Consider the following 13,318-nt stretch of genomic DNA (forward strand, 5'->3'; position numbering starts at 1 on the left):
CTATTGCAGAGTCTTCCTTGGAGGTCTCCCTCCTGATAGGGTTGTGAGGTCACTGGCGGGAGGTTTTTGGGGCGAAGTCTGAGGAGGGCAGGGTTTGGGGAGGGGCTTCAATTCCATAGAGTCTAGTTGCCAAAGCGGCCATTTTCTCCAGGTAAACTGATCTCTATTGGCTGGAGATCAGTTGTAATAGTGGGAGATCTCCAGCTAGTACCTGGAGGTTGGCAATCCTACCTACTGATCACTTTTTGGAGAATTTCTGCAAGACTAACAGATTCCCCTGAAGGAGCCTCTTGGTGAAGTGTGTAGGGAATTTTGAGGGTTTCAACTGAGTTATAAAATATATATTTTACTTTATTTTGCACCGTTGGCCTTGGCCTTCTTTTTGTATCTCCCTTGCAAGTACCAACCCTGCTTAGCTTCCGAGATCTGATGGGATCAGGCTAAACCATGCAGCCTTCCCTCTCATCTGCTGGGTTTAGGAACAGTGAATAAGAAGTTTTGTAAATGAATTTCTTCCAGTCCCTACGACTGCCGGGAGGTCCAATATTCGTCGTTCCAGGAATATCAGTGGACTATCGGAGCCCCCGCTCTAGAGCAGCCATGTCTTCCCTTGGCACAATGCAACGTTTCGTAACAATGAATGAGAAACGGTGCCATTTATAGATTGCCCTCCAGGGATTGTTATTTTTAATTTGAGAGGCGAGGTTGGTTTCCAGTCGCATCGTGTAATAAAGATGCTTGCGGTGAACCTGTAACCGAGTCTTAGAGGTCCAGATTCCCACATATATCTAATTAAAAAGAGGAACGGAGGACCACAAATCTTCTTCTCCTGGCCAACATAATGCTTGGATTGGCACCCACCCGACCGCCTCAACATTCTTGCACATGTTCCCATAAGAGTCACAGCGTTCGTCTCCCCACCCCACCCCCCACACACACTCCGTTTGTTTAAACAAAACGAATTCACAGAAGAGCAAGAGAGAGACCCTATTTGGGGTTGCTTAGAGCTGATTGGAATGAGATTCCAGCAAGCCAAGCACAGTACGGAAGAAGAAGAGTTGGTTTTTATACTATGTTTTCTCTTCCTTTAAGAAGTCTCAAACGGTGCATTCCTGAGCGGAGTGCCTGAGTCGCTGTTTGGAGGCAACGCAGCGGCGCTGCCTCTAAAGGAGGTTTCGGCCCGGCCAAAACCTACTTGCAGCGCCAAAAATCCATGCAACCCGCATAGGGTTGCACGGGAGATACGCCACCTAAAAGGTGGCATATCTCGCATACACAAAAAAAGGAAGCGTTCCCAAGCAGTAACGGCTTAGGAGGCCGCCTGATGGCGGCACCACCCCCCGGCCAGCGCAGTGACACCCCAGGAACGCTTCTGGGACACCCCAGGAACGCCTCCCAGGATGTCGCCACGGCCTTTGCCGGTGTCCAGCCCTGCACGCCGGCACTGGGGACACAAACACCGGTGTATGCTGCCTGGACGCCGGCGCTGTAGGCCCTTGCGCCAGCGCAGGCCTTTGCCAGCCTCCAAAGGCCTTTTGTCCTGGCCGCCGGCACTGCTCAGGAATGCACTGAAAGTGACTTACAATCGACTCCCCTTCCTCTCCCCACAACTGACACCTTGTGAGAGAGGTGGGGCTGGGAGAGTTCAGAGAGAACTGTGAATAGACCAAGATCACCCAGCAGGCTTTGTGTAGAGAAGCAGAGAATCAAACCCAGTACTCCAGATTAGAGTCCACTGCTCTTAACCACTACACCATGCTAGCTCTCACTGAGGACGTTCAATGAACAATGCAATATAGGTTTGCCAACCTCCAGGTAGTAGCTGGAGATCTCCTGCTATTACAGCTGATCTCCAGCCGATAGAGATCAGTTCACCTGGAGAAAATGGCCGCTTTGGCAATTGGACTCTATGGCATTGAAGTCCCTCCCCTCCCCCAAACCTCGCCCTTTTCAGGCTCTGCCCCCAAAACCTCCCGCCAGTGGTGAACAGGGACCTGCCAACCCTAGGGGGAGATTTGGGGATGGGATTTCCAAATTTTCCCTGCTCCTTGCAGATTTCCAGCTTGTTAAATGTATCGTGGACATATGTTAGTATATTCTGTAAATTTTAACTTGTCCTTCATAGCATACAGCGTAAGAAATGCTCCAGGGTATAAGCTCCCACAAGTCAAAACTCACTTTATCAGAGAGCTTTGATTCAATAAAGCTTCTATTATGGAACATTTTGTGGGTCGTTTGGACTTGAATTTTGTTCTGCTGCTACAGGCTAGCACGGCTACCCACCTGAATATATACATAAACCTATGAAGCCGCCATATACAGAATCATACCCTTGTGTGTGTGTGTGTTAAGTGCCGTCAAGTCGCTTCCGACTCATGGCTACCCTATGAATGAAAGTCCTCCAAAATGTCCTATCTTTGACAGCCTTGCTCAGATCTTGCAAATTGAAGGCTGTGGCTTCCTTTATTGAGTCAATCCATCTCTTGTTGGGTCTTCCTCTTTTCCTGCTGCCCTCAACTTTTCCTAGCATGACTGTCTTTTCCAGTGACTCTTGTCACTCATGACGTGACCAAAATACGATAGCCTCAGTTTAGTCATTTTAGCTTCTAGGGTCAGTTCAGGCTTGATTTGATCTATAACCCACTGATTTGTTTTTTTGGCAGTCCACAGTATCCGTAACACTCTCCTCCAACACCACATATCAAAGGAATCTATTTTCTTCCTATCAGCTTTCTTCACTGTCAGTTTGATCCAATAATGTCCCTCCAGCGTGGTGTAGGGGTTAAGACCAGTGGGCTCCAAACTGGAGAACTGGGTTTGATTCCCCACTCCTCCACATGAGCGGCAGACACTAATCTGGTGAACCAGGTTTGTTTCCCCACTCTGCCCCATTTCAAGAGCATGGGAACACATTGTCATTAGAGTTGCCACGTCCCTCTTTGCCACCAGTGGGAGGTTTTGGGGCGGAGCTTGAGGAGGGCGGGGTTTGGGGAGGGGAGGGGACTTCAATGCCATAGAGTCCAGTTGCCAAAGTGGCCATTTTCTCCAGGTGAACTGATCTCTATTGGCTGGAGATCAGTCAGTAGAGCAGGAGCTTCCAGCCAGTACCTGGAGGTTGACAACCCTAATTATCATCCACTTTCTAATTGCTTTCAACTGGAGGATTAAAAGTATACTTAAATCTCTCCCATAGAAACCAGTTTAGTCAGCTTGCACTCACAGTGAATTTCTCTGCGGTAAGTAAATGAAAAACAGAAGTGTTAAGCATCGCTCTCCCCCCTTTTTTTAGATCTCCTTTCAGCTTACGTTTTGTACCTACAGCTGTATCAACAAGGATGTAGACCTTGGAATCAAATGCCATTCATTTTTATTTAATTTTTTTTAGAATTGTCCTTTTCTTCACCTTGCAAAAGACATAAAGCAGGAGAGCTAAGCAAAGATTATCCATCATTAGAAGCACAGCAACCATGTAGCCTTTGCTCAGGATGGGGTATTATAGAAAAGAGTTCAAAGGTATGGCTTTTGGATCCAGCTCTGGACTCTACATTCTGTTCAAGAAACTGATGTAACAATTGGCTAGATCTGGACATCTTGAAGCAAGACTTCTCAAAAGTTAGCGTGCGGAATGGCACATTGTTCCAAACATAATAAACTAGGAGAAATGCTGTGGAGCCATGACACAAAGTGAAGCCGAATGTTTGATGGCAAACATTTTCATCACCGGAAATTGGATTGGGAGATCCTTGAAATGGTTTGCAAAAGATGGCAAACCCTTACAATTTCTGCACAGGTTGACTCTGGTTTTCAGCTGCAAATCTATTCAACAGCTGCTTGAGAATGGCAGGTGAACAGATTGGACATGGGTGATGGCAGCTGTCAGACACAAGATGACCCCCTATTGAATGTATCCACTGGGAAGTTTTCAGCATCCCTCAACATCAGCGTCACAAAACCAGACAGAGATCAGTTCCCCCGGAGAAAATGGCTGCTTTGGAGGGTGGACTCTATGGCATTATACCCCGCTGAGGTCCCTGTCCTCCCCAAAACTCCAGGTATTTCCCAACCCAGAGTTGGCAACTATCACTGTCCTCCATTTTATCCTCACAACTGTCATGCAAGTAGATTATTTATTTAGTTCTTTTTTTAAAAAAAAAAAAAACCCTCTTTCTCTGAGGTAAATTAGGCTAAAAAACAGTGACTGGGCCCAGGTTTGCCAGTGCGTTTTGGGGCGGCATGGAGTTTGAACTGAGCTATCTCATGTCCTTGCCTGACAATCTAATCACCATCACACCCCATTTGCTATTTTTAAAACTATGTTTGCTTTAATGAAAAGAGAAATAAGAGGATCGATACTGAGGTTTATCCATTTCAAAATGTGACTTCTGATACACAGGCAAACACTTGGTTTTGCAGAATTTCCATTTGTTGATAATATACTGTTTTAAACAGAAGGGGGCAGCGTTGAGGTGACGATGCCTTCCTTCCCTAGAGACACAAATCATGGCCAGAAAGACAGAAACAGAAAGGGGGGAATGTGCAGAATCTGTTAGTTTTGCTTTAATAACCCCAAGGGTACCATTTTCATGGATTTATGATTAAGAAAATGGCAGGCTACGATTCTGATGTGTGTGTGTAAAGTGCCATCAAGTCACTTCCAACTCATGCCGACCCTATGAATAGGGTTGCCAACCTCCCGGTGGTGGCTGGAGATCTCCTGCTATTATAACTGATCTCCAGGTGATAGAGATCAGTTCCCCCACAGAAAATGGCCGCTTTGGCCATTGGACTCTATGGCATTGAAATCCCACCCTTCTCCAAACCCTGCCCTCCTCAAGCTCCGCCCCCAAATCTCCAGGTATTTCCAACCCGGAGCTGGCAACCCTACCTATGAATGAAAGTCCTCCAAAATGTCCTGTCTTTGACAGCCTTGCTCAGATCTTGCAAATTGAAGGCTGTGGCTTCCTTTATTGAGTCCATCCATCTCTTGTTGGGTCTTCCTCTTTTCCTGCTGCCCTCAACTTGTCCTAGCATGACTGTCTTTTCCAGTGACTCTTGTCATCTCATGACATGACCAAAATACGATAGCCTCAGTTTAGTCATTTTAGCTTCTAGGGTCAGTTCAGGCTTGATTTGATCTATAACCCCCTGATTTGTTTTTTTGGCAGTCCACGGAATCCGTAACCCTCTCCTCCAACACCACATTTCAAAGGAATAAACTTTCTTCCTACCAGCTTTCTTCATTGTCCAGCTTTCACACCCATACATAGTAATTTGCATTCTCCCTCGTGTAAAATTTGCACACCGTTTTCAGTAACTGGACATCTTCAACAATGCAAGGGACCATGGCTCAGTGGTAGAACATTTGCTTGGCATGCCAAAGGTCCCAGGTTCAATCCCCAGCATCTCCAGTTGAAAGGATCAGGTAGGAGGTGGTGTAAAGTTTGCACACCATTATCAGTTTCCTCATACCATAACTGGATATCTTCAACAATGGGAGGGACTGTGGCTCAGTGGTAGAACCCTGTGTGTAAGTATAGTGTACTTTTTCCAATTTAAATTCTGTCCAGATGCCCAAAATACACCAAGTCTTTCTGTAACAGAAAATCTCTTGTGAATTGATAATTATGAGGTTTCACTGTTCCCCCTAGTAAAAATGGATACTAGTCATGATGCATACCTATTCTCTCCAGGATCAGAGGAGCATGCCTATTATGTTAGGTGCTGTGGAACACAGGCAGTATAATGGTGCTGCAGTCGTCTTGCTTGTGGGCTTCCTAGAGGCACCTGGTTGGCCACTGTGTGAACAGACTGCTGAACTTGATGGGCCTTGGTCTGATCCAGCATGGCCATTTTTATGTTCTTGTACTTATGTATTAAAAACACATGATTAGAAATATGCTGACCTTCAACCTATCCCAAACTTTGTATAAAGAGAACCCAATTGCACAAATGTAGAAATTTAGTCTTTTGTGTTGTAAATATTAGTTTCAATTGATATTATTGACTTCTTTGAGGGAACTTTCTGGGTGGCTGGGGGTTGTTTTAAAAATACAGGCACCAACATTGCTGTGGAGTATAGATATGTTGACGCTGAAGGTTAATTGAAATAACATTAAAAATTAAACATTATACAATCATAAGGTAGCTTCTCCGTGTAGAGTAGAAAATTGTTTGGATAGATATAAGAAATATAAGATGTTTATTCTTTGAATGTACTCATATTTTTCAATGGATAATAGCTAACTTGAAAGGTAGTCTGCTTGATTAATTTTTCAAGAGGAAGTGTTTATGTTCTTCTTTATCTTTTGATGGATACCCTGTTTACCCTTCCCATTTTTTACCTTCTGTACCCTTAATAATATAAAATAAATAAAACATCTTTAAAAAAACATTGCTGTGGAGTTGCTGATGCCTGTCCTTTAAATAACCCCCAAATTTCAAGTAGATTGAACCAAAGGGCCCGATTCTATGGTCCCCTGGACAGGGTGACTCCAGCCATCCTCCATTATTTCCTATGGAGTGGGGGGGGGACCTGCAAGCTACTTCCAGGGCAAAAGCCGTGCCTGCAAGCATCGATCACTGGTCAAACATCTCCCATGGAAGAACCAACAAACCCAACAGAACCATTTCAGAACCCGGTAAGCCCAGTAGAACCGCAAGCCAATGTGCCAAGCCCAACAGATCCAAAATCAAACCAGAGAATCTCCCCAGTGGAAACTCAAGGTGAGGGGGGCGCTTTTGCCTGCCAGAACCAAGTTCAATATGCAGAAGGCCAGCAGAACCCCGGGGCCACCATGGCAGCACAAGCTCAACAGGGATTGTCATAACACCAGAGGATCACAGCAGAGCAAATCCAAGCACTAAGCAAGACTAAAAACCATGAAGAGGACACTAAGCAATGCTGGCAAAGAAGAGGGGGGGAAAACCCTCTTGAAACTGACAAACACACTTGAAATTGACACAAGCAGCCCTGCAAACCCATAGAACCCTCTCTCCCAAGATGCAAATACAAAGGGGAGGGGGAGATAAAAGGGGGGAGATAAAAGGGGGGAGATAAAAGGGGGGAAAGTCCCCAGGAGCCTGCCAATGCAGGCTCCCAATCTTCCCAGTAAATCCCGAATATTTCCAGGATTTTAGGGACTGTTTTTTTCAGTCTCTCAAAAAATTCCCAAATATATTTGGGATGCCGAATCTACCAGAAAAATACCATATCAGTAGTTTCCGGGTATATTTCCAGCTTGGGTGTATTTGAATGCACCCTCCTATGTATGACAGGGGTTTTTCCCCTGTCAACTGAGGGGACCCACACAGCCTCTTATGATTGGGGGACCAGGTTTTTATTTTCAACTGTAAAGCCTCCCTTCAGTTGCAAAATTTTCGTAGGTAGTAAGTGGAAAGGCTTTGGGTTCACTGCCCCGAGGTAAGTTTTGCGGTAAGCAACAACAACATGGAGATCACTGAGGCAGGAAAGGGTTGTATGCAAATAGCAAAGAAGATTTCTTTGTGTACAGGTTGTTTTTAAAGAACAAATCAGCAGCACAGGTCGACAGACAGATGAACGGACAGACAGACAGACAAATAGAGATAGATGATAGATGATGGATGGATGGATGGATGGATGGATGGATGGATGGATGGATGGCCTGGTAGATGCTAGGGTTGCCCGGTCACCCCTGGCCACCATTGGGGGATGGGGGTAGGGTTGCCAGCTCTGGGTCGGAGAACTCCTGGAGATTTGGGAGTGGAGCCTGGGGAGGACAGAGACCTCAGTGGGGTACAATGCCACAGAGTCCACCCTCCAAAGCATCCATTTCCTCCAGGAGAACTGATCTCTGTAGTCTGGAGATGAGCTGTAATTCCAGGGGATCCCCAAGTCCCACCTGGAGGCCGGCATCCCTAACTCTATGGCATCACATCCCTGCTGAGCACCCTCCCATTTCCAAAATCTGCCCTCTCTTGGAACCGCCTTAAAAACTCCAGAAATTTCCCACACCAGAGTCGGCAATGTTACATATATTATAATATGGCCAAGAAACTTCAAGCATGTTGTAATATGGCCAAGAAAATATTTGGCTATTTTGCAGATGGGGAATATTGAAATGGAGACTAATCCCAAGGTCAATGAGTGAGTCTGTGGCAGAGAACAGAACCACACACATATGACCCACAAACCACATGACATGATCCAAACAATCGCCTTCCCTCCCCCACCCCCCACCCCCCACACACACCAGACACCATGTGAGGTAGGTGGGACTGAGAGAGTTCAGAGAGAACTGTGACTGGCCCAAGGTCACCTAGCTGGCTTTATGTGGAGGAGTGGGGGATCAAACCCAGTTCTCCAGATTAGAGTATGCCGCTCTTAGCCACTACACCACGCTGGCACCAGCAATTGTCCTAAGGTTTGAACACTCTTCTGTGACAGGACCAGGACAGACAGGATGGAATAGCAATCATTTTTTTTCCTGAGGGTATGTGTTTGGGAGTAGCCCAAGAACATATGGATGCCTCCAAAAATACATAATTGATATTCCATCTCCAGTATCATGGAAATGATGCAGAATAGAGAAAAATCACAGTGGGGAGGTTTCAGGTTGTTGGTTTTTAAAAGAAAATAAGAACTCGTGTCCATCTGACGGGAATGCTTTTGAACTCTGAAGTTAAGAATCCTATAATTATAGGAGCAGGTGGTATGGTTTCATTGTTGGCATACAGGCAGTGCTGGCCCTTTTATTCAAGTGCTGAATCGTGATATGATTAGTCTGTCTGTCTGTCTGTCTGTCTGTCTGTCTGTCTGTCTTCCTTCCCTCCCTCCCTCCTTCCTTCCTTCCTTCCTTCCTTCCTTCCTTCCTTCCTTCCTTCCTTCCTTCCTTCCTTCCTTCCTTCCTTCCTTCCTTCCTTCCTTCCTTCCTTGTTGGCCACTGTGTGAACAGGCTGCTGGACTTGATGGGCCTTGGTTTGATCCAGCGTGGCCTTTCTTTGGATCTCATATTATCTAGAATGGGTCAACTAAACCAGCCCCCAAACCCGACATTAAGCAGCCTAAAATGATAGTCACAAAACATCCCTCTGACTAGAAGCAGATATAATGGTGGAAAGTGCCATCAAGTTACAGCTTGTTTATGGCAACTCCATAGGGTTTTCAAGGCAAGAGATGAATAGAGGTTATTTGCCATTGCCTGACTCTGCAGAGCAACCCTGAACTTCCATGGTGGAATTCCATCCGAGTACTAACTGGGGCCAGCCCTGCTTAGCCTCTGAGATCTGATGAGATTGGGCTAGCCTGGGCCATCCAGGTCAGGGTAAACAGCTATATAAAAAGCTAACAAACATGGAACCTCCCAATTAAAAGCCTGGGTAGAAACTGAAGTGTTTTTGCCTGGTTCTTAAGGTTAGGAAGAGGCTGTGGCTCAGTGGAAGAGCATCTGCTTGGCTTTCAGAAGGTCCCAGGTTCAATCCCTGGTATCTCCAGTTAAAGGGACTAGGCAAGTAGGTGATGTGAAAGACCTCTGCCTGAGACCCTGGAGAGCCGCTCCAGTTCTGAGCAGACAGTACTGACTTTGATGGACCAAGGGTCTGATTCAGTAGAAGGCAGCTTCATGTGTTCATGTGTTAGGCAAGTTCAAGGAGGACAGAGGCCACCTGCCTCACCTCTGGAGGTAGGGCCTCGGAGAGCTGGAGAAGAAGATCTCAACAGGTGGGCTGGACTGAACACGGAGGTACATAGTGTGCTGTGAGTCTCCAGAAATTCCCTAAGCTGTAGTTGGGAACCCTACCTACTAGCTGATGCTTTCCATTGGAGATGCTACAGGAGATTGAACCTGGGACCTTCTGCATGCCGAGTACACTGTTCCACCACCCCATGGCCACTCTCCTGTTCCTGCAACTTGGTGGCCATCACAGTATGTAAAGCATCAAGCCCTTGCTGAAAGCAACCACAGCTGGCAAACTGATGGAAACACCACGAGAAATTTGCTGGCGGACCTCAGTTGTTGTCGAGTAGGTGACTGGTGCTCATGCGCTAAGTTTGCCAACCTCCAGGAACTAGCTGGAGATCTCCTGCTATTACAACCAATCTCCAGCCGATAGATATCAGTTACCCTGGAGAAAATGGCCACTTTGGCAATTGGACTCTATGGCACCAGCCTTCCACTGGTGGCGAAGAGGGACCTGGCAACCCTGTCATGCACCTCCCCACCAATGTGCATCATGCATGCCCATTAACTTCATCACACAATATCGGGGTCGTCTGGGCTTAGAGTCACCTAATCAAACAACCACTGGAAGTCTTCAAAGACCACATGGTCAGAATCAGATCCAGATCCCTACCAAACAAATAGCTATTCCAAAATACACTCATCTCTTGGAGGCTTTCTCTCCTGGACAATAGCACTTCTGTTGTTCAGCGGCAAAGCATGTGATCCAAAGAGAGCCAGCGTGGTGTAGTGATTAGGAGCGGTGGACTCTAATCTGGAAAACCGGGTTTGATTTCCCACTCCTCCATATGAGCAGCAGACTCTAATCTGGTGAGCCAGGTTGGGTTCCCAACTCCTCCACATGAAGCCAGCTGGGTGACCTTGGGCTAATCACAGTTGTCTTAGAGCTCTCTCAGCCCCTCTTACCTCACAAGGGGTCTGTTGTGGGGAGAGGAAGGGAAGGAGATTGTAAGCCAGCATGGTGTAGTGGATAAGAGCAGTGGTTTGGAGCAGGGGAGTCTGATCTGTAGAACTGGATTTGTTTCCCCACTCCTACACACGAAGCCAGCTGGGTGACCTTAGGCTATTCACGCTCTCTCAGCCTCACCTACCTCACAAGGTGTCTGTTGTGGGGAGGGGAAGGGAAGGTGATTGTAAGCCAGTTTGAGTCTCCCTTAAGTGGTGGAGTAAGTCGGCATATAAAAACCAACTCTTCTTCTAAACTGGTTTGATTCTCCTTAGAAGTCAGAGAAAGTCGGCATATAATAACCAACCAATAATCTTCTCCTTCTCCTCTTGCCACCTGCAGTGTTGGTGCTAGAGAGCAGCAGGGAATCAGGCCAGTGGAACCCACAACCTGCAAGCTGCCTTGACGACTCCAGGAGCAAGGGGCCAGCACAGTCCCTGAACTAAGAACTCTAATGACTTACATTCCCCTTACAGTACGATTGTCAGGATGCCTTGAAGGGAAGCTGCAAGACTTTCCCCAGTTTATAGCTGTACTTTAGACATGATTGCCCTGACCTGGATAGCCCAGGCTAGCCCGATCTCGTCAGATCTCAGAAGCTAAGCAGGGATGGCTCTGGTCAGCATTTGGATAGGAGACCACCAAGGAAGTCCAGGCTTGCTGCTCAGAGGCAGGCAATGGCAAACCACCTTTTAATGTCTCTTGCCTTCTAGTTTGTCCCTTAGGGTAATGCTGATTGTCACTTTGGGTTCAGGAAGCAATTTTCCTCCAGGCCAGATTGTCCAGAGATACTGGAGAGGCTTTGTGGCCATCTTCTGGCCATGGGGTAGGGTTCCCTTGGTGTGTGGGGAGGTTGGGGGTGAGGTAATTGTGAATTTCCTGCATTGTGCAGGGGGTTGGACTAGATGACCCTGGTGGTACCATCCAACCCTGTGATTCTATGATTCTACCTTGAAACCCCTACAGGGTCGCCATACATCATCTTAACATGATCAAGTCTCCAAGGTCTGCTCTGGAGGTCTCTTTCCCCATATGCCTGAAGATATAAAGTGTCCATCAGTAGGTAGCCCCCAACTTTTGACCTCTTAAAGCCTTCCAAGTTGGCAGCCATCACCACATCCTGGGGCAGGGAGTTCCACAATTTAACTATGAGTTGTGTGAAGAAAGACTTCCTTTAATCAGTTTTGAATCTCTCACCCCCCAGGTTCAGCAGATGAAAAGGGGTCGCGAGTAGAAAAAGTTTAGGAAGCCCTGGTCTAGAGATCCAGTTTAATTCTCCAGGTCCCAACTGGAGGTTGGCAACCCTACCAAGACTTGACTAGGTTCCTGTTGTCCTGCTCCTGTTTGTTGATGTCTATCTCTTCTTTCTCTCCTCCTCCTTACACCTCAAGGTTCCTGTCAGCAGCTGGAGACCAGACAGCTCTGGGAAATGTAAATGGCACAGGAACAAGCTGTGAGCTGAGTGTCCCTGGTGGTCCCTTCACATTAAGATAGCCTGCCATGTGTGGCCGTATCCCGAGACTGCCGGTTCCCGCAGCAGGCACCTAAGACTCTGCATCTGTTTTGTTGCGGCTGTGTCCATCCCGTTCCCTAGCAAATATAATTTCATGCACACACTCCTCAAAGTCACACCCTGAGCACTCCTCAAAGTTACACCTACATCTGAAGATCAGCAGGAGACTTACAGAAACATACCAGCCCCTGAGATTTACTCCAGTTCAGCTGCCAGCGAGCTCAGTCCCTTAGTCCAAATTCATTTCCCTTTTCAAATCTGAACGTGTTCCCTCTGGGTCAAAAAGGTGGCATAACTTCCATTTCAGAGGCGCTCCTGGGGTCTTCGGTTTCCCCCAGATTGGACATTTCACATACTCCCCGTTCACCCCACTCCTTTTCCTTTCCCCACTTCTCCCATCTTACTCCTGCATTGGGATCTCGGTTATCATCTTTCTTCGCCACGTTGGTAATTTGCATTTCTTCCAGCCAGGTTGCAAAACCCAACCAAGGGGAGAAAGTGGAGGGGGGGGGGAATAAAATGATACTCACCTGCAAAATGCCGTTTGTTGCTAGAATCCAGGGCAGAAGCCACCTCATCACTGGAAGCCAGGATGAAATACATGAGGATTGAACCCAGATTTTTGATATAAAAATAACTCCCTTGGAACAAATACACCGCTTGGGGGAAAAGAAGGCAGAAGAGTCCTATACAAGCCGCCAAGTTGACACAGATCTGACTTTTTCCTTTTGGCTCTGGGGAGGTTTTATTAAAGACAGATCTGACGTCAGGATTAAGGACGAGCCCTGCATTTTTCCTCGGGAGTAACTTTTCCTGCTTTCGAGTCTTTTTTTTAAAAAAAAATAAATGTTTTGTCCCCACCTCCTGCTTTTTGCTGTATTGCCTTCAGCCAGAAGATTCTTAAAGGAAAACTCACAGCACGCCGGCTCAACAAAAGCTGTAATTTTAACACCACGCTTGACGGCTCTGTATTGAGCCGCAATTATGTTTATTTATGGTTTTCCCTGACATTCTTGCAGGCTGTTCGGCATGGAAATATTGATTCATGACTGGCTTCTTCAGGAAGAAGAGTGCCGTGTTGCTCTAAAAAGTGCTACCCTGTGCTGCTTTATAAGGGCATAAGAAACATCTTGATGGTTTGGA

At 46.7% G+C, this 13,318-nt stretch overlaps 1 protein-coding gene across 1 annotated transcript in view; it reads right to left on the reverse strand.

The window, feature by feature from the left end:
* The window catches only part of CCN4 (cellular communication network factor 4), a 28,197-nt gene extending 15,362 nt beyond the window's left edge, over window positions 1-12,835 (reverse strand). Inside the window, exon 1 of the mRNA XM_056853982.1 lies at window positions 12,706-12,835. Coding sequence (XP_056709960.1) covers window positions 12,706-12,753 — 48 coding nt within the window. The 5' untranslated portion in view covers window positions 12,754-12,835. The remainder of the gene's footprint in view (window positions 1-12,705) is intronic.
* Window positions 12,836-13,318: the final 483 nt, after the last annotated feature.

Source organism: Euleptes europaea, chromosome 8, assembly GCF_029931775.1.
Source record: "Euleptes europaea isolate rEulEur1 chromosome 8, rEulEur1.hap1, whole genome shotgun sequence".
NCBI classification, from domain to species: Eukaryota; Metazoa; Chordata; class Lepidosauria; order Squamata; family Sphaerodactylidae; genus Euleptes; species Euleptes europaea.